Source organism: Calonectris borealis, chromosome 5 (assembly GCF_964195595.1).
Source record: "Calonectris borealis chromosome 5, bCalBor7.hap1.2, whole genome shotgun sequence".
In the NCBI taxonomy this organism is placed as follows: Eukaryota; Metazoa; Chordata; class Aves; order Procellariiformes; family Procellariidae; genus Calonectris; species Calonectris borealis.
The window spans coordinates 29,575,230-29,602,742 of record NC_134316.1 but is presented as its reverse complement, the minus strand read 5'-3'; the positions used below and the strand labels follow the sequence as shown (position 1 = coordinate 29,602,742).

General features: G+C 45.1%; 1 protein-coding gene across 1 annotated transcript; it reads right to left on the bottom strand.

Moving 5' to 3' along the window:
- Positions 1–8: 8 nt before the first annotated feature.
- Positions 9–27,513, bottom strand: EGLN3 (egl-9 family hypoxia inducible factor 3). Its single transcript, XM_075151686.1, has 5 exons — positions 27,157–27,513; positions 5,584–5,703; positions 3,523–3,659; positions 2,754–2,827; positions 9–1,355 (listed from the first exon to the last, which is right to left on the bottom strand). The coding sequence occupies exons 1-5, from the start codon at positions 27,511–27,513 to the stop codon at positions 1,318–1,320; spliced, it is 726 nt and encodes a 241-aa protein (XP_075007787.1). The 3' UTR covers positions 9–1,317.

Genomic DNA, 27,513 nt, shown 5'->3' with positions numbered 1-27,513 from the left:
CAAAAATGAATGCAAGTGAGTGTATTAGGTTGAGAACAATTAGTATAAGTGATAAATACATCCACCGCCAGCTCTCAGCTTCATTAAGAGCTATTCTGACTGCATAGTAAGTGCTGGTTGTAGGAGCTTAGGCAAATCGAAGATAGCTCACCAGTTACTCATTGAGTCTAATAAGTTTAAAAAAACAAATGGAGAAAAAAATACATGCTTTGCCATTTGAATAACTCTGATCTCACAGCTTGAGCACAGCAGAAGTAGTAACCTGGTGTAACAGATCAACTGAAACAGAATCACTGTTCCATTCAAATTACACATGCATGCAAAGTTAAACAAGTGTGTTAACTAAGGATAAGCAGCATACAAATCAAGTCTAAGTTACCCATTATTTATCACACATTTGTCAGACTGCCAGACATATCTTTTCCTTTAAGATTCGTATCTGTGTCATACAAAACATAGTAGATGGAGAAGTCACGAAAATAACACTTAACTCTATGTATCATTGGCCTTTAGTGCCAATGCATTGTGTGCCAGCAGCCTTCCAAGTTTACCAAACTTTTGGGAGAAAAGCTGCTTTCCCGCTCAGAACAGAAAGGAAACAGTTTTACAAAGTTGTGGATAGATGCATAACTACTTCCCCTCAGTCCTGGGACAGAAAGGGCAGCACAACTGCACAGCTAGAGCGTGACTCCTGAAAAGCAAACAAAATCCAGGAAATGCGATGACTGTGTAGACAAAAATCTGTTTGGAAAGTCGTGCTATCAAAGAGCTGAGCCAATGTTCTGCGCAGCATAGTGATGAACAGTACATCGACAGACCCATGTGGGACAGACCGTAAGATGACACTACAAAAATCCAGTTTAATTTCACATTCCCAGTATCTCTCCTTGCCCATGACCAGTCTGCCACAGATTTTCAACTTGTAAAGCTCCTTCCCATTGAGCTAGATTATTTCCTCCCCCCCCCCCATAAAGTGCAAATGAGACTTGGGTTTTTACCACTAGTTCAATGACCGTTATCTTGGTTACAAGAGTGATCAGAAGCCACTCGGCTGAGCCACTACCACTAGGCTTAGTGATACTCTTTTTTTTTTTTAACCCTGGTTACTTTTTCCAGCAAAAAGCAAACAGAAAACAGGTGTTCCTTCTGCCAGACGCAGGCACGACAGGAGGCTGCCTTAAGTACCATCAATATAAGATGCACATGCTAGACACAACCAGTGCGTTCTTGTGCATAACAAGAATTTGCCCTTGTTCGCTGGAAATGGAAGTCATCTTTGGGATCTTATTTCCTCACAAAGAGTTCAGGAACAGTTGATTAGTCTTCATCAAGAGGTGCTTCTCTCTTCCTTGCATCTGCATAGAAAAGATGAAAAAAGAAGAGGCAGTTAAGCCAGAGGGTTCTGACAGCATTCATCTGAAAACTCAGAAACATAATAAAGTTGGTTTGTTTTCAATGGACAGCACTTTCCATTTCAGATTCATGATATGAATTCACTACATGAACTGGAATGCTGAATGAATCCACAGCATGTTAATGAGATAGTCATACCAAGGTTTTGTATATCTGCCCTGTTGAAACTGAAGACAACTCATGCAGTATTTAAGTAGCCCAATAAACTTTCAGACTTCAGATCTGTGATACTTTTCCCGCCACTCTTGGCCCCTTGCTCATGATCCACTTGAAGTGTGAAGCCAGTATTCGCTTTGCATACCAGCTACATAGATAACAACAGTCTGTTCTGAAAAGCATTTGACTAATTATGACTTTGCTGGTCCCCTGCTACACAGCACACATTTTAAAAAAGATGAATGCTCTCCACGCTGCATTTTGAGGAACTGCCTGAGGCCATCCCTAAAGACCAGATCTTAAACTGCTCCAAACAGCAAACTTTTGAGCATGGCCCCAGGTAGGGCGTCGCAGCACATTGGACAACTCAGTCCATTACTCGCATGCCATTACTACAGTAGCAGGCAGTGTGGCTGCCGTTAGGAAAGCTGGGGTCACCTCTTCCCGGGCTTCTGCAGAAGCGTCTCTGGGCTCACTTAGCTATCTGTGAGACCCAGCTGAATGTATGTAGCTCTTGAAGTGCACCATGATCACAGCTACTCTAGCAACTGCCTGCCAAAAGATGCACTTAAATATATTTCTAAACTTAGTTTCTTTCCAACTCAATCTATACATTCCAAGGTCATTATGAATACCCCCACTCAGAAATTACTTGTAAATTAAAGAAAAATCCCTTTTGCATGACTGCAGGCCCCAACTGCCCTTCATTAATATAGAAGACAGGCCCTATTCGGCCAGAACATTTAGAGAACATGATTAGGAAACTGTGTAAGTCTCATGACTTTGTGTTAAACAAAGTTTGGAGGAGACAAAATGCACCTCCCAAATAACAAAAGAAGAGTTTAGAGACTCCCAGTGACTGGAGCAGCCACCCGGGGTGGGACAAAATCTCAGCAGCCATTTGGGACAGAAATCAGAAACCGCCTCTCCCAAGTTCCCCATCACGCTCACCAGGGATACTGAGACCAGCCCTGAATCTTCTTCTGTCACAACCTCTCCACTTAAAGAGGAGATATATAAAATATATAAATAAAATAACTGACTAGTGATTAGAGATGAAAAAGCTTTCTGAAAATGAATGTCATACCCATCTAGCTACAGAGTTATTCCCAGTCTGCCTCTGACTTTGGAAATACCAAAATGCATTAAATTCTTTCTGGTGAACACTTATAAAAGAATCATACCAGTTAAGTTCCTGAACTTTTTTTTGGCTTCTGCTCTTTCTTCAGCATCGAAATACCACACAGTCATGGCATATCTATAAAAGAAAGAAATCTTGCGTTTGTTTCAACTTTTGCTATTAAAATAGAGCCCTGGAGTTTCATGCTCATGGAGAAATCAAAGAACAAAACTGGATTAGTAGATAAAAAAATAGGATGCAAATGGCACATCTTCATAGACAAATATAGACAGCATTTTAAATGTGTGTTTTATGAAGTAAGATAGAAATATAGGTGAGAATTTCTGCTTGGAGGCACAAAAGAGTGCACAGCCCCTGGTAACAGAGGGCAAAAGTAGCTTACAGCCCTTTGCATGTTTTTCTGTTCTGGGATGCCTGCAGGCAGCTTGGGGGTTGCCCTGCGTCACATCAGCTTTTCGTAGCCTGTTGACAGATGGTAGCCCCAAGAATCCCTATAGTGTTACGAGGGCAAAAGTATAAACCAGCATCTCCCAGCTAAATAGCTGGCCTGGAAGATTTCTCCTGTCAATGGTAAAAGGGCTTTTTTTCCATCACACAAGGAATCTTATCATTCAAGCTTGTCCTTCCTCATTCGATGAGAGAATTCCCAGTGACTCAAAAACAGAAAATCCACTCAAAATCTAGCCATCTATTTTTTATGCACATGTGTACTTAAACAAACACACGATGGCCATAATTTTAGATACAAATATTGGTAGAAGAGATGCTTTGCTTTTTCCTGGCCAAATATCAATACCAAATATGCTACTTACCTCGTTGCATAAGAAGGCTGGACTTCATGCGGGTTCCTTCGATCTGACCAAAAAAAAAGTAATCGGTCAAAAATCGGCTCAACATCTGCTACATAGGACTTTCCTTCTGGGAATATCCGAAGAATTCCACCATGCAGCTGAAAGAAAAAGGTTGCTTTTTACACATATAAACACCCACACATTCATGCAAACAATGACTTATTTCTCCCTCCTCAGCACTCAACAAATGGGGAATAAACATCTGATGATAACCAAGACAGCTACATGACAACACTGGGAAACTGTACACCGAATCTCTTGGCCACCTTGACTTTCCCAAACAGTTTGTAATGTTTCAGCATAAACATCTGGCTAAAGTAAATGAACCAAGATAAAGACAACACTGGCCCTGTAACAAACACTGGGAAACTTCTGAGATCCCACTCCCACCTCTAGAACCAGTGAATACCACAAGGCAGGTAAGGGTGCTCCACCTGACCAGTCTGAGATCAGACTCTCCTCCCAGCAATTGCCAGATACTGCTTATGGTATTTCAGAGCCTGCATCTGATCATATAGGAGTCAACTTTTACACCCTGAGAAGACTGAAGTCTGTTCTATTGTTGTGTTTGTAATAAACTTCTCATAATTGTATTATATCTCCAGCCAGTCTTTTCTCTGCTTATGACATAGCCTGGTTTCTCTACCACATCATTTCTCTCTTTCCATGTGCCACCAGTTTCGGGGAAAAAGTCTGCTGATCTGCACGCACTGCAGAAACTTCAAAAGATGCAGATGAACTCTGCCTCTCCCTGCTGCTGCTAGAGGGCTCTTTGCAGGCTTTTATGCTGCACCGCAGAGTGCAGGGAAGATGCTGACAACCCAGCACTGACCTGACTTAGTACCTCCACGTGGCATGCAAACCTCCGTAAGAAACTCTTAGGTCAGGCTTAAAGCAACATGGTTGCTTTCTAAGGCCAGCATGGTCATACTGCATCTCCTCCAGCATACATTTGCATAAGATTACCATCACACCCACATAATACTCTCCACCAGTGTCCTGGATTTCAGTTAGCTTTCTTAGTGTCCACTTGGGTGCTTCCTCACTATTAGAGCAGGAGTGCAGTGCTCAAAATAAATTGGATATTTGCATTTTCTCCCACATCTCCTCCTTCATTTTATTACATTGAGATGTTTCACTATCATATTCTCCGTAAAGGAATGTTTTTCTCCAACAGTGCATTTTTTAGTGGAATTGCCTCTAAATCTGAACTCGCTTTTGGGGGGTTCATAGTATTTACGTGTGCTTAAAAAGCGTCCACCTAAAGTGGCCAAGACAGGTTAGAGAGGCAAAAAACATTGGGCAATTTTCAACAGATAATCCATGTGAACAGTATGTGCCGCATTATGACAACAGAAGTGTAAAGAGACATCCTGCAATTTTACAAACCCTTATTTTGTTTCTAACTTAAAGGTATGGTAAATTCAAGGCTGACTTTATTGCCTTATATTAATACAGGGAGAAACAAGAGCACTGTCCTGTCAAGATACCCACTGGTGGAGTCAAAGATAGAGACGAAAAAACAAGCCATGTACTCGTTCCTCTTACTAAGCCCCATCACTTCATAAGGAAGAAAACCACAAAGGCAACTGCCTGAAGATCTTCTGCAGGTTAGCCTGAAGGAACAGTATCAAGAATGCTAACGTCCCAAATTTGGGCTGTCATTTTATTCTGCTCCCAGAATCCACTTATTCTTTAGTGGATTATGTTTTTCTTTCTAGTGCTTCATTACTCTTTCCTCTAAACAAAACGTAAGAGCCAGCAGGCCCAGTGCTTAGAAGCTTTATTCTATAGCAACAAAACAGTATGTGTGTGGGATGGGAGAGAGAATGATAAGGGAACAGTTCAGATTCTTACTTCCAAAGGGTTGCCATAAACACCAAGAAAATAAATGTAGAGATGAAGAATGGACCAGCTGTTCAAAAGTTCACCAGAGTTCACAGGGGCAACTGACAGCTCCAAAGCTCTGTTTCTGAAGTAGTTTTTCCTTCATGTTCTGCCTCAACCCTGCAGCTTACTCACCTTGGAATCCCAGTTCTTATTCAGGTAATAAATACAGGTGATGCAGCGCCCGTCACCATTTGGATTATCCACATGACGAACATACCCAGTTCCATTTCCAGGATAGCAAGCGACCATAGCCTGAATGAAAGATAAAAATTGTAAAAAAATAAATTCTACAAGATGCCCACCTTCAGTTTTTCTTTGCTAAGCATCCTCCCACCACCAGTTTGGCACAGTATTTTTCAGATGATCAATCCAAAACCTACAGCAGACGCCACCGGAAGGTATCTTTGCACAAGCTTCTTTCACTGGATGAGTCAGTCAGTGTGAAATTCCAAACTGGAAATAAATACCGTTCATGTTTCACAATATATACACTAAAGTAGGAGGAAAAAAAACTGAATTAAACTAAAACACTGGCCTTTATAGTACAAACTTATTGTTCTCTACAAGCTACGTGACTTTGAGGCAGTTTCAGCTAAAGTTTGCTTACGTTTCAAAAGATGAGCAGTCATTGCAGAACTGACTTGCCAGTCATAATGAAAGTAGAAAGTGATCCCAGGATGTCATGCCTTACTACCACCATCCTCCTCTATTCATATCTTCCAGGCCCTGTCATATACATCCCTATGGTCGAACATTAAAGTGAGGGTTCCCAGGAGGTGTGGGTAAAAGTCCATAGAGCAAAGCCTACAAAAATCTGCAACTCCTTCGTGCTGTGTTTGCACAGGGAAGTGCATGTTTGCTTTCATGGACTGAGCCACAGAACTAACCAAACAGCTTTCAGAAGCTTACTTCTCTCTTTGATCATCTCCAGACTTGCTGATACAATCGCTTAATTTATGGTTTGTTTAAATTTCACCTTGAATGATGAGATAAGCCTAACACGAATTAGTCCAAACCACACGACAGTCAACAGGTCTTAAAAGGGTTTTTACAGCAAAAACATCTTAAACTTGAGTTAACACCATTAGCAGCCTAAGCAGGACGCAGGGAAGAGCAGGTGAGACTGCTGGTAAGGTACCGGATCTTTGCCTCGGAGTCACTTCGTCACTATTGGGACTACTTGGTAGTGATACCAGTCACCTTCCATGGAGTTTACGCCACTAAAGCTGTGGCAATAGAAGGCTTGCTCCTACTCCTCTGACATCTCCTTTCATTGCTTGCCATTATTAGCAGCAAGAGTCATGAGAGATGATGGGCTAAGTTCAGTTGGAAAACTGGACACAGTATCCAGATATGGTCTCCCCAGGGCTGAGGGGAGGGCAATAATCACTCCCCTCAGTCTGCTGGCTGTTCTCCTGTGAATATTGCCCTGGATGCTGTTGCGCAGGGAGCACACTGCAGGCTCATGTTAAGCTCACTGCCCATCAAGACCATCAGGGTCCCCAGGCTCCCCTGGGGAGCTGCTCCCCAGCCTGGCAGCCCCCAGCCTGTACTGCTGCAAGGGGCTCTTCCTTCCCAGGGGCAGGACTTTGCATTTGTCCATGTTTAATTTCATAAAAGTTGCCGTTGGCCTGTTTTTCCAGCCTGTCTGGGTCCCTTTAGGTGGCAGCCCTGCCCTTGAGTGCATCAGTTGGTTCCCCTTAAGTTTGGCGTGACCTCCACACTTGATGAGAGTGCACTCTGCCATCTGCTTCGGGTTACTGACAAAGGTGGTTAACCATCAGGTCCCGTGACAGACCCCCACGGTGCTCCATTTGTTACCAGCCTCTAGGTAGAATATGACTGATTAACCACCACCCTCTAAGCCCAACCATCCAACCAGTTTTTTACCCACCTAGTTTTCCATCCATCCAAACTCTGGATACAAGAGTATTGTACATGCCTATCCCACAGAATGAGGATGTGATTGTGCACCATCTGCATGACCTGCCCTTAATAATCTGCCAAGCACAGTTGATAGCATTGAAGATTGACTGTACAGGCTTTACCAAGAGCAACTGAAATTTTTATCTAGGAACCCCAGAGGTCTTGTTTTCTGCTTCCTAGCACATGCTAAAGCCATGCTGCCCTCATGGGACACATGACCAGCTAGAATACAGCACATGCTGCTTTAATCGCAAAGGTAATTTTACTGTGCCAACAAACACTGGCACAGAAGTTACTGCCAGCCAGCGCAGTGGATCCCTTGGACCCTCTGCTACCAAGAACAAAAGTCTATTCGCAGCAGTCAGCCAGGTGGGATGGGTGTACACATACAGCTGTGAAAATACTGCTCTGCATCTCAAGTCATGTATGAATTGACTTTCCTTCCTCCCCAGAAGCACCAGCAAACGGTACCTGCAAGCAGCAGAGAGTCACCGCCTGACACCTCAGGCCACAGCTGCTTTGGGGCTAGTGGCCCACCGGGGCAGGAGATTATGCTGAACAAGAGTGCGTACCTTTAATTCCCAGTAATAAACCCTCTCCCATCACACCAGGCAGTTGGCTAGATGCCTTGCCACAGGTCTGTTGTCATTCTGCTGTTACAAACGGCTCCACAACTGAACTTACATTTTGCTATCAGCCTGGTAACAGCAGCAAGGGCCAGTCTACAGCCTAGTACTGGAAACAAGCCTGGCTTAGGGGCACAAGCCTGGTGGAAACCACAAGCCAGCTGTAACCGCAATGTAGAAAAGGTCAAGGGAGCTGTACCCTCACCGAGGAGGATAACCCCTCTCGTGCATCCCCCCCATCCCAGCTGCTAGCACAGCAGCCCACGCGGGTGCACCCTTCACCCATCCCATGCACAACGAGCTTAGGTCGAACAATTAAAATAGTAACCCTCTGATAAACCTGATCCTCATGTGCTGGGGAACGTGACCCCAGGAGCTGAGAGAGCAGAGGAGAGGGGGCAGCGATGCCGGCAGCCGGGCAGGAGGGCTGTGCCAGGAGAGCCCGGGAGCAGGGGGCTCATCTCTACAGCGAGCACAGTGCTGCCGAGAGGATGCGCGCCCACCGCCAGCACGAGGTCTGGCTCAGCAAGCTCTGCTAATCGTACCAGAGGGATGATGAACGGTGGGAATAAAACCTTGTTGACTGATAATACCTCGTTTTTAAGTCGATGTACAACACAAAATCAGGGAGGCCTCAAGGACGTCTCTCTTTGGAGAGCAGACATTACTCCAAGATTACTGAACTGCCTAAAAATCAATCCAATATTACTACTATTTTTTAATGCCGCAGTCAAAAAGCTGCTGAAGAATAGTAGACTGCAGATCCTTAAAGGGATTTAGGTGCTTTACTTACTACTGAAATCTGGGCAGAAGGCCAGAGTTTTCCCCGGCCTCCCCCACGTAACATGTTCTCTTAGCAGAACACGTGCTTTGACTCCAAGACATTGATGCATTATTTATTTATTTATTTACAGGGTGCACCTTTTGCAACCACAACACACAGAGTCTCTGGGGAAGAAGTAGAACAATGCCCACAGAATCCAAAAGCACTGGCCACACTCTAGCTTAACTTGAAGAAAAGGGAAAAAAAGTTTTCTAGTAGCAGCAGCGAAGGGAGAAAAGCAGAAGTGAAATATCCTTTTTCCTGGCATGGCAAATATTTGAATGAAACCTTAAACAATGAAGGGAAATCATTCTGGTCCTCCTAGAGCCTGTTGAAACGATATCAAGCTTTATCAGAGCACTGGCTGGAGCAGCTCCAGAGCAGATCAAGCTGGCCTCAGCAGGGATTCCAGCTGTTAGCACTACTTTTGGATTCATTCAAAGCAAACAAGAAACAGGAGATGAGATGCGTGACCCAGACTTAATTTAGGTAATTGGTGAACACTGGTATTTGCCAGTTTAGTGCACAGGCTAGCTACAAAAGCCGGAGGCTGGATCATAATAATCAAACCATTTATCAGGTGAGCAAGTGGAGTATCAAAAAAAAATGTTTCCTATACTTTTTCAGCTATTGTGTCCAGAAAGGCACACTCCATTTTTGGAAGTATCTCCCTTCATTAACCAACCCCAAACCTAAACTAACTATAGCACGCAGTAATGAGCAGGAATGTACCTAACTTTTTTTTTGCAATACAATCCATACAATGGCTGCTAGTTGGCTTAACTTCCCAGTGTAAGCACTCAGAGCAAATTTCAGCAACACCCCCTCCCCCTTATTTTAAGTTAATGGAGAAGAGTTTGTCTTAAACAACAGCTGAACAGTTAAGAACTCTGATATACAGATGCATGCCTTTGCAGTCGCACACACACGCGCCACAGTTTGAAGACCAATGCTCTGGTGGTCTAGTCGACAGTCATAAATTAAAGCCTACAAAACTTGGAAAATGAAAAGCAAATCGTCAAGACTGCAGTTTCTGCACTGTCATTTTCAGAGATGTTAGGTTTCCCAAGAGGGTGCAAATCAACCATCAGTTAAACAAGCAGTAATTACCAGCTTTAGTAAGGAGCCAGGAAACTGTGTTGCACAGAAGCTTGCAAAAATAAGTTATTCATCATTCAGTTTTTAAGCATTACACTCAAGTCAGCCAGAGAAATCTGCAAGTCAAACTGCAAGGCACCAGCAAAGTTTGGAGGCAGATAAAAAACAACGGTTCCATAGAAAGGATTTTTCCCTGCCTCCCTGTGCTTCTAGCAAGGGGAAAAACAAATTCTCTTAGCTGATAGCCAGGACCATGCTGTGAGGCATCATTCTCTTACATTTCATAAAATAAGCAGCGCTGGGGTGGACTGATACTTGGAACAAAACACTTCAGAGAATACCTCAGCTAGAAGATGCTTTAAGTGGAAATGAACACTGCTTAATTGGAAGCAGTGATGACAGCAGGTCAGGAGGAGATGCTCTCCGTCCCTGCTAGCACTAAGCCAGGGCCCCAGGGCACTCCTAGTGCAGGCTGTATAGGTGGTATTGTAACTCTATACTATTCCCGTATTTTCCTCTCAGAACTAATATGACTTTTGCAACCAGCAGAGAAAATTCTGACCTGCGTAACTCTATCCTGCCAACACCAACCGCCCTTGCAGATTAAGCTAAGACTCCACATTTTCTGTACCAGATTTGTCCTATATATTGTTGAACAGCTGCTACTTTCGATCCCTAGTGTAGATCATCTCTGCATACAGCTTGTACATCAACTAGTTAAATTCAGAAATTACTTCTAAAGTCTGTTAGATGAAGGGTACTATACAGACACAAAGCAATACTGATCTACAATATCACTACTATGGTTGTCTAGAAAACCAAGGTATTAATAAGAATTAACAGTGCTATAGCCACTGCAGCTTTCAGATACATTTTTATTTGGCTGCACACTTTTAAGTTTCCCAAATTTCAGTCCAATATGTGGTTCTCAGTCCTGAACTCGAGTGCAAAAAAAATCACTTGACCAGACTTTAGGAAATGAGGACTACCAGGATTCACTTGATTGACTTACGTCTGAGCGCATATTGTAGTCAACCTGATTTTAGTTTGTAGATGCGCACAGTCTGTACAGCCAGAAATGGAAAGGCACACAGCATGCTCTACGTTAAAAGAACATGAGTAGTCTGACATTTCATGATCAAAGACAAGAGATTCTCAGTTGAGGCTTGTCTGACACACAGGCACAACGGGGTGTTTCTTAAGTACTTTCTTGTTGCACCCAATTGCACCCAAGTGTTTTCTACTGTGTAGCTTATAATGGTTAAGTATAAAGCATTCATGAACATTATTAAATATTAGTTTGTTTGAATTTATGAAAGTTAAAACACTCAACTGCTATACTGAAGCATGAACTAGGAAAATTGGTCTAATTTAATACTCCATAGAGATGGGAGGGAACAGAGGGAAGAAAATTATGTTAAAACACAAAAAAATCAGAGACATTAGCTTCATGCCTGTTGGAAAGGGAATCACCAATTCCAAGGAGTTTGAAACTGCTCACTTCAGTCATGCAAGACATGAGATGGGCTTCAGTGGCAGTACTGCATGAGAAACCAGTCCCTCATTTCCTCACCCACAACTTGATTAACAGTCTTCAGTCAAACAGCTGTTGGATTTACGGAGCTAAACCTAGCCTCCTCTCTTTGATCAGCTTCTTGCTCAGGGATGGAGGCAAGAGAGGGCAAAGGCTGTGTGAGGAAGGAGCCTATTTTTAGAAATTAAGAAACACCGGGGAAAGGGCTAGAATTTCGCAGGGCAAGACTCGTGCACCTTTTCACTTCAACCTTCATCTTCATACAGAGGCCTAAACCAAAGCCATACGGAAGACATCTAAAAAGCAAAAAAGCCAACAGAAATAACAATAAAAACGCTGGGGCAATTACCATCTTTCATGAAACACAAAGCAGATCAAACTCCGCAAACTCAGCTACAAGCACAGTTTGCTCTAGACTTCCTTCATTCACTTGCAGTAGTCCTACACGACGAAGGTACCTTGGATGCAAGTGACAAATGACTACTGAAGGGCCAAACAAGGCATGATAACCAAGATATGAAAGGTGATATGACCCTGTACTGGTAGGTGACTCATCTCTGTATCACTACATCTTGGACAGATTGACATGATCACAGCTACTTTTTGCTCCTTGCTCTGGTATTGTATCAGTAACCCTGAAAATTCAAGAGGAAAGGAGAAGACATTTCTACAGCCAGAGACACAGCCACACAAGTGAAACAGCACAATGCTGTTTTCACAATGCCCATTACCATGTCTTTTTTTTTTTTTTTTAAATAGTACCTTCCCGCAGGCAAGTACTTATAACTGTACAAAAATCCTGTTTCCATGGATAGCATTTTAGCCAGGTGGTCTGATACTTGCTTCTCTCTGCATGTATGTAATTATCATCAGATTCAGATCTTCCAAGAACTGGAAAGTTCATCTCTCCCTTTTTATTCTATTTTGGTCTTTCATATGCAGCATTTTAGCTTGATTATTGTTTCCAGGTGCATTGAGGCACATTTTGGAGATTTTTTTGAGGAACAGCCTGAAAGCGGGAATTGTGCGAGAGAGTATTGCTCTCATCTACAGGAAAAAGATGCAAAGATACTGGTTTATCTTTGCTTACCAACCAAAAGGCTATTATTACCTGATGTTATTCTAATTACTGTAAGAGGGAAAACTGTTCCTGCTTACTAAATTTCTTCTGGAACTAAGGGTAGAAACAAAGAATTACCCATGAAAGCTCTGTTCATGGATTACGTCCATGCCACATAGCTGTTGATGACTGCTATGTTATCTAGTGGTAGCTCAAGGAGCCCCTAATAAGCTTTCAAATCTTATGGAATCTGTCTGTAAGGAAGCTAGATCACAGATTGACACTGCTTTAAAAATGGGCTCCCTATTAAATGAATCTGTTATGGGGCTTATGAAGCTTTTCTAATGATTGGCAACAAAATTTAGTTTTTCATGGCCTGAAGAGTCCTATTAGTGTGAAGGACAGCTTCGGCTCATGACTCTCTTATTTCTTTCCTTAGCAGAACACCCACTTAGAGATAAATCTGGATGCCCTTCAAGTTCAAGCTGGCTGCCAGGGCAATGCCGCTGTGAAGTGGAAAGGCATGGAACAGCCATGCCTCGTGTTGGCAGTGGCCGTCCGCCACTGCCAAGAGAATAGGGAGCATTTGTGAACCAAGCCTTGGAGACAGTGGTGAGTTTTGTTGAGCTGTCCCCATTGCTGGATACTCCCTGGGATCCTAAAGTGAAGAGGCAATTCAGGAAACTGTGAAAGGACCTGACCGAGGGAGTTCTCCAGGCTTCTGAGGAGAGAAATCTGACTTGTGGTTTCCTGGACAAGAGTGTCCCAGGCATTCATCCTCCATTGTATGCTGTCTACATTGCATTTTTTTTTTTAAAGCCAAGTAAAATAACGCCTCCTGCTTTCAGACCACCACCCAAATTCTCTGTTCAGCCTCTTGGCATGGCCAGGAAAAAACAGAATACTGTTTAAGTTTAAGGAAAGAAATCTAAAATTGCCATAGGATCACAATTGTCCTTGCAGTGAGCATCTTCGCCTCTTCTAATAATTAAAAGGATTAACCTCCCTTCTTGTATGTTTACTTAATCTACATATTTCTGCATGTATGTCAGTTAACGCTTTTCTCTAGTTCCCCAGTGCTCTCTCTTGTATTCTGCAATGGCAAAATCAGGTAAGATTTTTATTTTACATCCTCCTCTGACCTAAAAACTACATTTTAGGCTGCAACGTTACTCGGTCGTCGTGCCTTGCACGCACACAGAGACAATCCAGCTTCAGAAGGGATTAGCATGCTGTGAAGAGCAGGCATACCATCACGGCAGGACCTGAAATTTAAAAGGCTATTGCCAGTGAATTAGTTCAGTCAAGGATATTCAGATTAAGTCTCCAATTAGCAGCTGTAAACATGCGCAGTGCATCAATGTATCAATAAAGGCTGTTTCAGTTTAGAAAGACCGCCCACCCCTGCGCTGCCGAGCCCTGGCTTCAGGCCAGTGAGATGATGGCTTAACGACAGTGCTACGTGCGGAGCGTGAGGCGATCCGCCATCAAACGCAAACTTTACTCCAGAGTACACTTCACAGAGACACTGTGGAGGGAAGAGGGGGAAACCCACGCCTGCAGCACACACACACACTCAAGGCGCTTCTCTGTTCTGGTTCTTACTGGTCTCCTCCCCCTGCTGCTGCACACACAGGCACACACGCTTATTTCCCACACTTTAAAAAAAATATTGTTTAATTAACTTTTAGGATTATTTTTGGCTGTACTCGAAGCCCTCTTTCATCACCCAGAAAACTATTTTAGTCCCCTCGTCTCCCCTAAGAACCAAACCTGGACGAGCTGCACTAACCAGAAAGCATCGCAAGCAATCAATGCAGATAGAGAAAGCATCCCCCGTAATGAGTCCCAGGGGACATGGTGACAAGCGCCACCCCCGCAGAAAAGCAAATTTGTAAGTACAGGCTCATTAAGGAAATCTGTAAGGACCATCCCTGGATGTTCAGGTTCTCAGTGGGGAATAAAGGCATGGTAACCAGCGCAGACATCCTCTGCAGAATATCCTCATCTCTGTGGTAGAAAGATAATTTCATAGTTCCTTAAATATTGTAGCCTTTCATTCTTTGTCAGCATTTAAGACCTTTTCAATTCTGCTACTAATCACCCAGAGGATTACACTACTTTTTTTTTCCTGCAACATTTAAAGAACTCTACATATTTTGATGCTCTTGTGGGTGCGTTAATAAAGGTCAGGAAAGACGGCCACAACACAGGCAAGCTGTGTTTTGCTGGTGTCAGAGTTGCCCGAGCTGCCCAACATCCCTCTTTTACTATTATTCATTTATTTTTAGCCCACGGGCCCAGGGCGAGTGAGAAACGCTGCCCACAAGACTTTTATCAGCTCACACACGGTCAGCGGCACCCCTGACACTTCCCGTGAGAGTTTCGCTTCGGAGGCGTGCGGGGGGCACCCCGGCCGCCCGCAGGCAAAGGAGGTGACAAGCCACCACCTTGAAGCAGATGTGCCAAGGGGACAGGGAGGCCCCAGCTGCACAGCACGGTCCCTCCTTGGGGCCACCGCCACCGCCCAGGACACCTCTCATGGCCTCACACGCTCCCACCGCCGTGGAGGCAGCACCACACCAGGGAGATGTTTTTCTTCGTCCCCTTTGGCTCAGTGAAAGTCTCTCTCCGTTGCCAGAGAGGGAGGCAGGGTTTAGACTAACACCGTCACAGTTGGCGGGTACCCCAAATATGCCTCAAGGGTCCTCTCAAAACTCTCAGAGCCGTCTGGGCTTCTGAGGCTGCTGAGACGTTATTGCGCTACATAAACGGAGAGAGGAACGGTTCTCAAGTGTTTGCTTTCACAGCAGTAGCACCAAATTAAGGCTAATTGATAACACCAGCTAATATCTCCTATATTAGCTTCGGAAGGAAGCCATCTCACTCACCCCCCACCCATCTTTTGCTCCTCCCCCACCTTTTCATAGGACCTTGCCCAGCTAACAGTACATTTATTCCTGCATAGAATTTTGTGTACATGAATATTTATGGATAAAACTCATTAAAATTACTTATAGTAAATTACCATCAGAAATAATTTCTGCTATGTTTAAACAACACATGTAGTCTTTACCTCTAAGGCTTTGCCTGCACATAAAGTTGTACCGCTCTGACTACATGCGTACATTACAAGGGTACAATCTCTCTAGTGTGGGTGCAATTAAAGGGGATGAATGTGTATACAGTGACACAGCATCTTTCCACACAGGAAAGGAAACAAGTTATTCAGATTCAAGGCACTTTTGTAATAATATAGCTATATACCTGTTCTAAGGTTAGGCAATACAAATGTATCAGAAAAAGAAAAAAATAAATAAATCCTAAGTGTTGTAGTGCCTGCCCTCCGCACATCTCCACAGTTGGTACTTGCACCAGTAAGATGTGTGTAGGCAGAAACTAGACAACTCTGAACAAAGAAAGCATGCATAAACACAGACATGCACACACACAACAAATTGAGCTCCAGCCTTACAATTGCACAACTTAAAGCTATTCACAAAAGCTCTCAGCTCATAGACAAGGAAGCCTGGTCCTAAACCCAACTGTGAGGCAACATCAGGCTCCGGATTTGAACACGGGCTGCTGAATTCCCACTTCTCTTTTTTCCACTGGTCAAGACTCTCCCACGGATTTATGCTGCCACCACCTGACAGAAGAGACCAACCCTGCAGGCCGGCTGTGTCACGGCCACTACCACGGGCCTGGACTCACCAGCCGGGGCAGTGGTTGGGCACAGGGACGCAGCCATGCCTGGAGGGTGTCCTCCCCAGCCTCCCCTCCCGCCCCACTCCCGCTCTGCTCTGCTTCACTGCAGTCCCCTCTGGAGCCGTACCCAGCCTTTCCCACTGCAACTCACTGAGCAACAGCCCTTGGGAGGTTTCAGGACTGGGTCTTAAAGTAATAATGTTCTTCAGCATTTAAGGTAGTTTTTGCAGGAAGCACAGCAACTGTTGAGCAGGGAGGTGGTCTCTCTGGTGTGGGTTCAGGATGTTTCCTGAGGATGCAGAAAGCCTGGAGTGGTCTTTCTGGCTCTGTTCCCTCCTTTTTCCTCTTCCTCTCCAAAATCTTTCCTCTCTGGCAGCCAGTGTGACCAGAGCAGCATGGACTCGGAGCCAGCGCAGAGGCGGCCAGGGGTGAGCCCAGCTGGCAGCTGGAAGGGGCTGCTCTCCCAGGATGCCAGCTGGTCAGGCAGCCAGAGGAAGCGCCCTCAGCCCTGTCCCTCCTGCTCCCTGGGATGGAGGTGAGAGATGGTGGCTGCAAGGCACGACAGGCTGCAGTAAGCGAGGAGGTAAGAAACCCCCTGGTGAGGGGCTGCAGCTGGCTTTGCTAGAGCTGTGGGGCACAAGTGCTTCTCTGCAGTGGGAAATGCAGAGGGGGAAGGCAGTACAGATATGTGGTGGCAAGTCAGAGCTACAAGGGTATATATGTCCATATTTAGGTATGGGGGTGAAGTAGGTACTATGTCTGCCCACAGCTATGGTCACCATTGGCACAACCGGTGCCTTTCCTAATTGCAGCCAAGACATTGTACTAATACAGCTCATAATTAGCAGTAATAGCTTCTACGGATGGTAAGCAGTGAAACGGGCTTTTAACCAAGTACCAGCAAAAGATAAAAGTAAACTAAGAAAGAAAAAAAATTGTGTTTGTTTCAGTTGCAGACATCTTAGATAAGTGTAAAGAAAGAAACAAACAAAAACCAAGTCAACTACATTTTCATCCTTGCCAAGAAATGATCACTGGTGTCAGATTAGCACTGAGCCTTTAGGTCACCAGTTAGACGTCAAGTTATGCACTAAGAAATATAATGGTAAAATGCACAACCTTGACACTTCAGCCTCTGACCACCATCAATGCCGAATTATAGTAAATTTGGCAATGAGGACCGGCATTTGCAAACCCTCTCATTGCTCCTCTGTGAAGAGGAAGCCTGTAAAACAGCGAACCAGGCAGTGACCCTTCCCGTCAGCCTGCTTAGAGACACCATGCACATGCTCCACAGACAACGGAAGACAGAGAACAAGTTAACTTAGGGAAGCAGGAACATCGGTGAATACTGTAAAGAACAGAGTCATCGATACATCCTGGAGGACCCTGTTCTGTTTGCGCACATCTAGCCAGACGCCATGGTTTATATGCCTTAACAGCAGGACATGTTACAGCATTTACAGTGAAGCTTCTCCTTTTTCCGCTTCTCAAACCACTTCTACCAGATTCCCTGTGGGAAATTAGAAAGGCAAGGTGCAGTTACACACAGTCTTCAGCAGCAAGCACAACACCCTAAGACTGTTAACAACCTAGGAACAGGCAAGTTGAGGACTAATTGACACTTCCCCCCTCCCGCTTTTTTTTTTTTAAATATCTCCTCTCCCAAATTCCCCTGGTTGTGCATTTTTTTTTCTACCCACATGGTCCAGCGAGGGGCTGTGTGCAAGACACTTTCATCACACCCTGGAGCCTCGGGGCAGTCAGGAGGCTCCATGCCAGCATCCACCGCCTCGGAGCCCGCTGTCCAACAGTGCCTCGCACCCCAGGCTTTTCCCATTCAGGGTGGCGTTCCCCAGCCTGCACTGACTAGCACCTATCTCCCTGTATGCATTACTGGAATAACTGCTACTCTTAATGGTAGAAGACAGGTTTGTCACAAGACAGTCAATTGCAAAGGTCAGATAAAAATCATAACTGCTATCTATAACTTCCATCAAGTAGGGCTCCCTACTCCGTCCCAAGACGCCACGTAAAAGACGGCCCGTATTTCAAATCTAAGACAAAATGTAGACAAAGATCAGGGACGGCACAAGAAATCACCACAACTTTTCCTGAAGTTTTCTAAACATATTCTAGCACATTCTAAGCCAAGCACCAAAGGATGTGCTTCAGTCCCATTGATTTTAAAGAGCCTTAAAAAAAGTACTTAAGTGAATTGCTGAACTGGGGCCAAAACTTTAAAAACATTTGCCTTATCAATTTGTATAAAAAAAATTACAGTGCAAGAAGACATAAGCAATGATTAATTATTATGACTTACAGACAAGAAAAATGCGAACACATTTCTTGTTTGGATTTTCAGGTCCAAAAAGAAAGTATAGAAAAGAGTCTATTGTGACCAGAGGATTCATATGAGCTAGATATATACAAGAGTCAAAATGGGTACCTTTTTGCTACAAAGTAGGATGCAATTCCCCGATGTTTGGCAAAAAACATGGCTAGCCTGCCACTTCCAGCTGACAAAGCTTTGGACAAACTGTTTCCAGTCTGTGCAGATAGTGTGCTATGCTGTACTCCTGCAATTTATGCTATTCATTTTAAACTGGGTGGCTGGTGGCGTGAACATTTAGTAAGCCTCCATGGAACCATTACGGTCAGCAAAATCTCTTGTATTTCTTTATTTGTGAAAAATCAGATCAACAAGTAGCTTGTTTAATCAACTGCTTTGCATGGAGGCTCTAAGTTTCTTTGTCTACTAATCTTATCAAAACACAATGACATGAGAAAAATGACTGTAGGGAAAAACTCCTGTCACTGAAAGATAGTAGATGCATACGTGTGAGTGAGCGAGTGATGGAGGGGAAATGGGGCTTACAGCTCTCTCCAAATCACTCACAGGAACGGTCAGGAGTGGTGTGCTGATGGGATGACATGCCTATGAACAGCTTAAACAGTAGGAGATAGTCTACTTGGCATGAGGCTCCTTCATCCATTTCCTTCCTCTACCTCACTGCCTGAACAACTAGAGAGACCTTCTTGTTTTTCTGACCAACTCCCTGTCATCTCTTTTCAAAACAATAAAACAAATTGCTATGTAATATTATGCATCAATCAAAATCTTTTGCCAAGCCCCACTATGTTCTGTGCCAATGCATCAGTTATTCACCCTGGAGCCCACCTCAGGGGCCACAAGCTGCCCTAGGCACAGGTACCAGAAGCAGTTCCCAAAACACCTCTACAGGAGAGCTCCTCTACTAATCCAATAAAACCTTTTCACAGAAGCTTAGGGAGTCTTGTGTTGCTGGCAGCTTTCGAACAATGTTGTTTCAGTCTTCAGCTTTGTGACAGAAGGATTATAGTCATGATAAATCCAATCCAGGGCTTCAAATTCCCTCGAGTTGGTATGCACACATCCTCCTTCTCCATAAATCTAAAACCGGCAACACTTACTCGCAGGCTTCCCTTCCTGACCTCCTCATTCTCACAAGCCATCCACTGCAAGATGGATGAGCGCTATGTGGCCTGCTGGTGCCAAAGGACCACTTGCCCCTGACCTATTACACAATGGGAAAAGGCAATCCAATTGAAACAGGAGGAGGAGAAAACTTTCCAAAAAGTGAATACCTCCAAAAACAAAAGAAAAAAAAAAAAAGTACTTTGACTTTGTAAGAGTCATCTTGAAACATTTGATAAAAGTATTGATCTCTTCCAAGTGTGTCCAGCCTGTTCAGCAAACATCAAGATTTCATCTGATTAAAAATGCATTCATGTTTGGGCCATTGCGGTTTTATCTCCTCCCTCTATCCCACCCCTTCCACATATGGAAAGGAGTTGCTGAGGGACTACAGACACTGTTGAACATCCCCACCACCCCAGGAAAATTAAAAAAAAAAATATCTGTGCAGCATAGGAGAAAGAGGAGGGAGAAGACACTTCCACATGCTAAATCAAGCAAATCGCTCAGGAAGCAACATGCAGGGTAAGGCAGTATTACATTGAGCCACTATCCAGAGAAGTTTGGAAGTCAAAGAAAGAAGAGTTTACTGTGAAATCAAATAAGGACGCTGGGATTAACTCAGACAGCTGAAATCCTAAATGCAAAGAAACAAGCTCACTTTTACTGTGTACATGCTGCATCAGTGTTATGAACATCAATGCATCTCCATTTAAACGTATACTGTTATTAGCAGTGAGCTGTAATGAACTGAATTATTCATTAATAATTATCTTGGGAAAAGGCTGTGTACAAATAGTAATAGCAAGGACCAGCTCCCCTCCCTCCCAAAATGCCAGCTCAGCGGGAGGGGGCACTGAACTCTGAATCTTGCCGTTTTTCCCGGTGGCTCTCCCAAGGATACCGTGCCTTGCAATGCTGTACACACCCCCGCCAGTCCAAAGGACAAACACTCCCCATACCCAGAGGCATTAATGCCACCTGTATTACAGTGTCCCTCCCCACACAGCTGTGGAACGTTTACATTGACATTTAATGAGCAATGAGCCCTCATACAAAAACAAACTGAGAGGCACATACTTAGGGCTTGCAAGTAATCGGGATATTGGCAGGCACACCAGTGGGGTACCACTGCAAGCCTCTGGCTTTAAGAGCTGACGTACTGGTACTGGAAAGGACTGGTATCGCTGCAATGGATAAGGTGGCACTAAGGAAAATGTGCTACTGGTACGGGACAGGTTGTGGAAAACCTCACTGTTTTGCCATCGTTGTGTAACTCCAGAGTCCAATAAGACTCATTAAGCGCTGCTTGACTGCAAAACTACAGACAACACAAAAAAAGTCAAGTAACCTGCCCTGATGCCACAACACGTGCACAAACTCAGGATAAACAGATCACCCTGCTCTTCACATTGCCCCAGAGCTCTTTCCCTTCTCTCACAGGATTACCCACCTTCTGCCTCCCTCTGCGACCATGACTGTAAAGCACATGGACAGGCTCCTAACTCGGTTAAGAAAGGTCGCTGGGTGGTTCCAGACTGCTCCTCCATGAGAGAGGGAAAGGAGGACCAGCAGCAGTCACCTGGCTGCTAAAGGCTCTGGTGCAACCACACTGAAGACGGCACGTTTATTCCACGGCCTACCGTGGAATAAGTCTACCCGTGCACTACAGTCAGGTTCTTAAGAGCATAACAGGTACCGAATTCGAGCTGCTTGTACCTTCAACACCCAAGTATGAGCTCAAACACCATTCCATAGAGGCTACCCATGCTTCTGAACCCACCCACAGATATGTGCATTGCTGTCTGTAAAATATTGACCCGTTTCTCCAATACCCTGTCCCTGCTGAATGAAGAAGCAATCTGAAAGATTCTCCAAGTGCCTCTTTCAGAGAAGAAGTATCTTTTGAAAGTTTCAAAAAGTCATTGAGAATAATTTGATGAAGAACAAAAACAAGAGCTAATATGCCCAGGTTTATACTCATTTAATCCTCTGATTGTCAAGTAAAATTATACATTCCTGTGTATAATTAACCAGGCTAACTAATCTTGCTTGACAAACACAGATATAAACATCAGCTTTGACACCGAGCCAAAGCAACCACTCTAGGATCTGTGCCAATGCTGAATTCCTCAGTCTGATATCATAAAATGACTTGTCTGTTGTATTTACAGTTCCAGTGGCTCTGGACTCTGCCGGCAGCCAGCCAGAAGAACAGATTTGAACCTACCCATTATGCCAGAACATGTGCATTTGATTAGAAGAAAGAAATTATGCATATTTTTTCTGGATGGTAGTATTCATCAGACCTCCCATTGTAAATTAATTGCAAGGCATGCTGCTACGCAAGTATCAAAAATCCTTTGTAACATAAAATAAACCAGTATATTTCTATAGGCAGTATGGCTCTTCAGATCTATAGCCAGTTTTCTGTTATCCTGCTCCTTACATCCGCACCTCAAATCAGAAAATGCAGCGTTTCACTCTGTTTTAATTGCAAAGGATAGAATTTGAATGCTATAGAACAGAACTTTTCTTTCTTCATACATAAATGCAAAAATATCTTACCTCATTACCTGAGTTATGAGGGACTTGGTAAAACCACTCAACCCAAGCCTGTGACATTTCATGTATTTCTTCAATCCTCAGGAACAGAAATCTTGGTAACCACCTGCTAGACAGACCATGTTTCAAAACCTACCTAAGACCACCCCATCATGTGGTAGGCAAAGGACCCGCTCTGGTTTTCAGCAAACACTCACGAGCCATGAAGTGCCACCACAAAAGACCTGCTTCTCCTGCCAGAGTCAGAAAGGGCCCACCAGGGTGGGGTGAGCAGGGAGGTGTTGTGGCTACAGGCAGAAGATGCAGAAAACATCCCATAAAAAAAGTGAAAGGCCCACACAGAGATTTTGAAGCAAGTTTTCAAGAGGGTTCACATCCCACAGGGACTTCTCAATTAACTAACCCCATATTGAAAACATATTTTTTTAACTTCAGGCCATATACTTGACACCGAATGCAAGCAGTTGGATTCCGAGCTAAAAACATGGGTCATGGGCTTCCTTCAACACAGGTCAGCTCTTAGGATTATGACTTCTTGCCTTATTTTCTAACCAGCAGGACTCACTGGTGTCCAGCAGGCACAAGATGAGCTCAAGGTCCCCAAAGGCAGCCCTGACATGGATTTCAACCCATGACGGCACGCAAGAGGGTACCAGTGACTCACAGCAGGACACGCTGCCGTCAGGACCGGGTGCAGAGTCCACGCAGAGCGCAGCCACGCCAGTCCAAAGTACCTTCCACCCCTCGCCCGTGAGGATCAACGCAGCCTGCTGGCAGCACGTCAAGCACTGACTCAGCCGAGGTGGCCCAGGGCAGCAGGCGCTGACGGCATCGCTCTGGGACCCTGCCCGACCACGGGAGAGCTGCCCTTCTCCAGCAGAGGCAAAGGTGAAAGGGGCAATAGCCACAGCCTCTCAGCAGCAGATGAGCCACCCAGGCATCCCGCTGCGAACGCAGCTTTTACGTTTCCGCACGCCGGCCAGCCGACCGGGTTCCTGCCAGCCCCCGTCCCCTGCCTCCCCGCAGGAGGGACTTCCAGGGCCCAGGGCTCCCCAGGCTCTGCAGCATTTGAGGCTGCCAAAGGGACAGATATCCCAAACTCCACAGCACCTGGCACATCTGCAGCTTCTAACTTTAAAAAAATATTTCCTTTCTTACATCTTGAAGGAGACATTTCTCAAATGGCTTCTCTTCTGGAATATTTTCCTGCCTTGTTTTGGGGAGGGTTTTTTTTAATGTTGTTGCTTTATTTATTTATAATACAGGGATTATTTTTCTACATGGCAGACATTTCACCGCCTACAAAATTTTGTAATTGCCCCCTGGAAAATTTTGTAATACATGGCAGGTCCTTGTGCCACCTCTGCACCTAAGCAATATTCATTCGCAAGTGGGCCCAAACCTTTTACAGGCAGCATCATCTCCACCATCCCCTCAAGCCCCCGCAAACCCCAATTAACCCCAAAAAGGGACTTTGGGACCTGAGGAGTCAGAAGCTGCAGCACATCACCCTTTCACCCACAGTCCCCAGAGCACCACTTGACCCAGGGGCACTCCAGGTGCCAGTCGGCCATGGAGACCAAGCTGTGGCCTCGCTTCCCAGCCCAAACCACCCGCCAGCTTTTCTCCAAGCGTCAAATCTCCAGCAGAGTCGAGACAGGTCCTCAAAACCAGACTGACCTCTGTCCTGAGGCCAATCCCTCTGCACAAGGATGTGAATCTTCTCAGACTGAGGAGAGGACTCAACCTGGGTCAACCATGCTTTGGTGAGAACCTCAGCTATTTACCTACTACAAAAGGGGAACCACGGTATTATTTTACTAGAAAAATGGCAACTCTAGTTGAGGAGAATGCAGAAACCAACAAGCAGTGCTTTGGGTTTGTCAACAGAAGAGTCCTTTAGAATAATGTTATCTGGCTATTTTGATCATTTAACCATGTCAGCTAATATTTTTAAGTATGACTTATTCCAAAGGTAGATTTGGATCACTGGTCTGCAAAGATGAAAGGTTACATTTCATTATCAGCCCTCAAATGTCAACTATCAGCTCTCAAGAGTATTCAGTACCCTTGTAAAATTTTACTTCCATCCATTCTTTTCGATGCAATCTTAACTTTCTTCTAATGCTGTTGGAAGTCATTTGGAAATGGCAAAATCCTGACTCATTTCTCTCGTGTAGCTACAAGGAAAGCTTCCTTTATTGTACAAAAGTCATTCTTGTCTTCTTATGTTTGTGTAGCTACAAAAAAAACCATGAAGCACACTAAGCAGACAGTAAGCTGACAGAGGTTCATTTACTAAGCAAACCTCTCCCTCTCTTCCAACACTTAGGCTGAAGATTAAAGTCATACTATTGTTTTAAAAGCATAAACAGCATAAGAATGATGAGGCTGATATTACATAGATTTATTTCCATGACAAGAGGAGTTGCCATGTAGCCAAAGGCTTACACTTTACACAAATTGCTCTGGACTCAGCCTCATCTAATACCTATATCCCAAAATAATAAATTATAATAGCACATGTCCAACTAAGAAGTTCTGGTCCAGTTGCACAGAAACACCCCATGCCCCTCCAAATGTTAAGCCATGGAAGTTTTCTGGGCATCCATTTATGTGTATAATCTAGCAGATAAAATAAAAATACACTGAATTTAAATTTGGGATTTTTGTATATGCATTCACAAGACTTCAGAAGATAAGCAAAATGGGTAGGTTTATGGTGGAAGGGAAATGTCTATAGGTGACGTGGGAACCTGCATGCACTGTAGTAGTCAGTTGGTTAGTCACAGGAATAATCTTCCTGCTGAAGGTGTCCCACATACACCTCAGTTACAGATGGCAGCTGCTATTCCAGGGCCTCATGTATCCATGGTACTTATTATTATAAGGGGATTGGTTACTATTAATTTCTGATGGAAATTCCTCTGCATTTAGTTTTACAAGCGATATTTAGGCTCTTTCAGTCCTGGACTGTTGTACAGCACTTCCGAGCGCTGTTTAGAGTCTGACACCTTCCACGCTAAAGCACAGGGGCCAAAAGTCCCTCTGTATAGCAAGTAGCTTGGTATCTATCTATAAAACAAGTTCTGTCTGTCTGTTATTACTATTTGTACAAAAATGACTGCAAGAACACCGCAACTCAATTTTAAAATCATCTCTACAATCCAAGGTCACTCCCCAAAAGACTCTTCTCCCCAGCCAGTGCCAACAGCCTTCAAGCACCCAGTTGAGTCTTTCTCCAAATATCTTGTACAAATGCTGGACCACCTCCTTTCACTCCAGCCCAACTTTAACACAAGCCCCTGTTTTTTCCCCTCCAGGTGGCCAGCAATGTACTTTCAGCAGTAATCAGGCAAACAGAAATCACCCAGAGAAAGAACTAGAATGACCTTAAAGGCATGCCAAAGCAGAATGGTTATTTATACTTTCTAACATCAGGCTCCCACCAGGAATAAGTGAAATCTACTCACATTTTAAAGCAAATCTACCCAAGCTTTAACTGAACTGATGATCAGTAGTTCAGTGGAGCTAGGCACAGGAGCAATGTTTCAACCTTTTATTATTCCCACTACTGTGTGGAAGTGTGTGGGGGGGAGGGGGGTGCATGCACAGGTTTTAAGATGTTCCCAAGCAACTGGTAAACATCACCATCCTGTTTTCTTCGTTTTCTGTGGAAAAAAAAAAATCTCAGCACCACTCACACATCCCCTTAGTTCAGTGCCAGTTAAGACCAAAAGAAATGCGTAACTTTTCACTTTTGTAATTTTTTAAAAGTTCCATCATTTCTATTTCAGCATATCTCTAAAAGAAGTGGATGTTTTGAAAATGTGCTATATATTATAGAATTCAAGTAAGAAATAAAGAAATGGGGATGTTTTCAGCATTTGGGACAATAAAACAAACTTAGTTCCAAGCCAGTCCACTTTGCCACAGCAAAACAGACAAGGAAAGAAAAGCCAAGTTATCCCAAAGTGAAGTAATGACATTGCAAGTGCAAATAAACTTCATTGGGAAAGAAACCTATAATACAAGTATCCTACAAGTGTCCTCTCCATTTCCGAGCAAGAAAGCCTAGAAAAAATAACTCTTACATTGGGGGAAAAAAAAGTTTGCGTGCTCAAACAGAGCATCCCTTATTTCGTGCCACATACCCAATGCAATAACGACAACCTCTTCAGCTGTAGGACGCTGGCATGAGTTGGACCATCGAAACTACTTTGGATAACACTATCACATGGGCACAAACAACCAAATAATCGGACCCGAGCCGCGTACGTGCGCAGGGAGGGGGAGGGAGCTTTTCACTCCACCTGAAACAATCTTCCAAAGGAAAGTCATGGTCAAGGCTAGGCTTTTTTGGCGGGGTACACCCCGCGTTGGCGGTCCCCGCTCTCCGCAGCTGGGGCGAGCAAGCAGCAGCCAGCCGCGGGGTCCAGCCGGGCTCCGGCCCCACCGCCGGGAAGTGCGGTGCCGCCTGCAGCCCCCCGGTGGGCTGCGAACCGATCCCGGATGGCACACGGGGGTACAGGCAAGGGCCTGGCCGGCGTCGGTAACCGAGGAGCCCGGCGAAGGCCCAGCACGGGGCGCCGCGGTGAGCCGCCCCGGAGCGCTGACGGCACCGGCGGGGCGAGGGACCCGCAGCGGGCAGCCCCGCTGCCGCGGCCGCGTTTTTAGCAAGACCTCCGCACCCGCCCGTCCCCCCCGGGCAGCCCACGGCGCCCCCGGCAGCCGGAGCGGTGCTGAGCGGACAGCCCGGCGGGGCCACCTAACCCACAGACACCCGCGGACAGCGAGGACGCGACACGGCGGGAGGAGCCCGTGGAAACTTTCCGCCAGGTCCCACTGAGAGCTGCGAGGTGGGGCGGCCCGACCGGGAGCCGGTGCCGGGGCCCCGCAGCCCCTTACCTTGGATCGCTCCTTCACGTAGTACTTGCCGAGCCGGCTCCCGCAGTACATCACCAGCCGGTCTATCAGCGTGAGGAGGAAGTTGATGGCCTCGCAGCCCTCCTCCGTGCCCCCGATCCACTTGATCTGGTCGCCGCGGAGGTGCCGCTTGGCGACGCCGCGGCTGGGGCCGGCCAGCTGCCCGTCGGCCAGCTCCCCGTCGCGGTGCATCCGCTTCACCCGCTCCAGCACGCAGTCCCCCACCACCTCCCCCAGGAAGTTGTCCAGGTAGCAGAAGCCGACGTCGTGCAAGCAGGGCACGACGTACTCCAGGGCAATTCTCTCCAGGTCGAGCCTCATGATGTGCCCCAGCGGCAT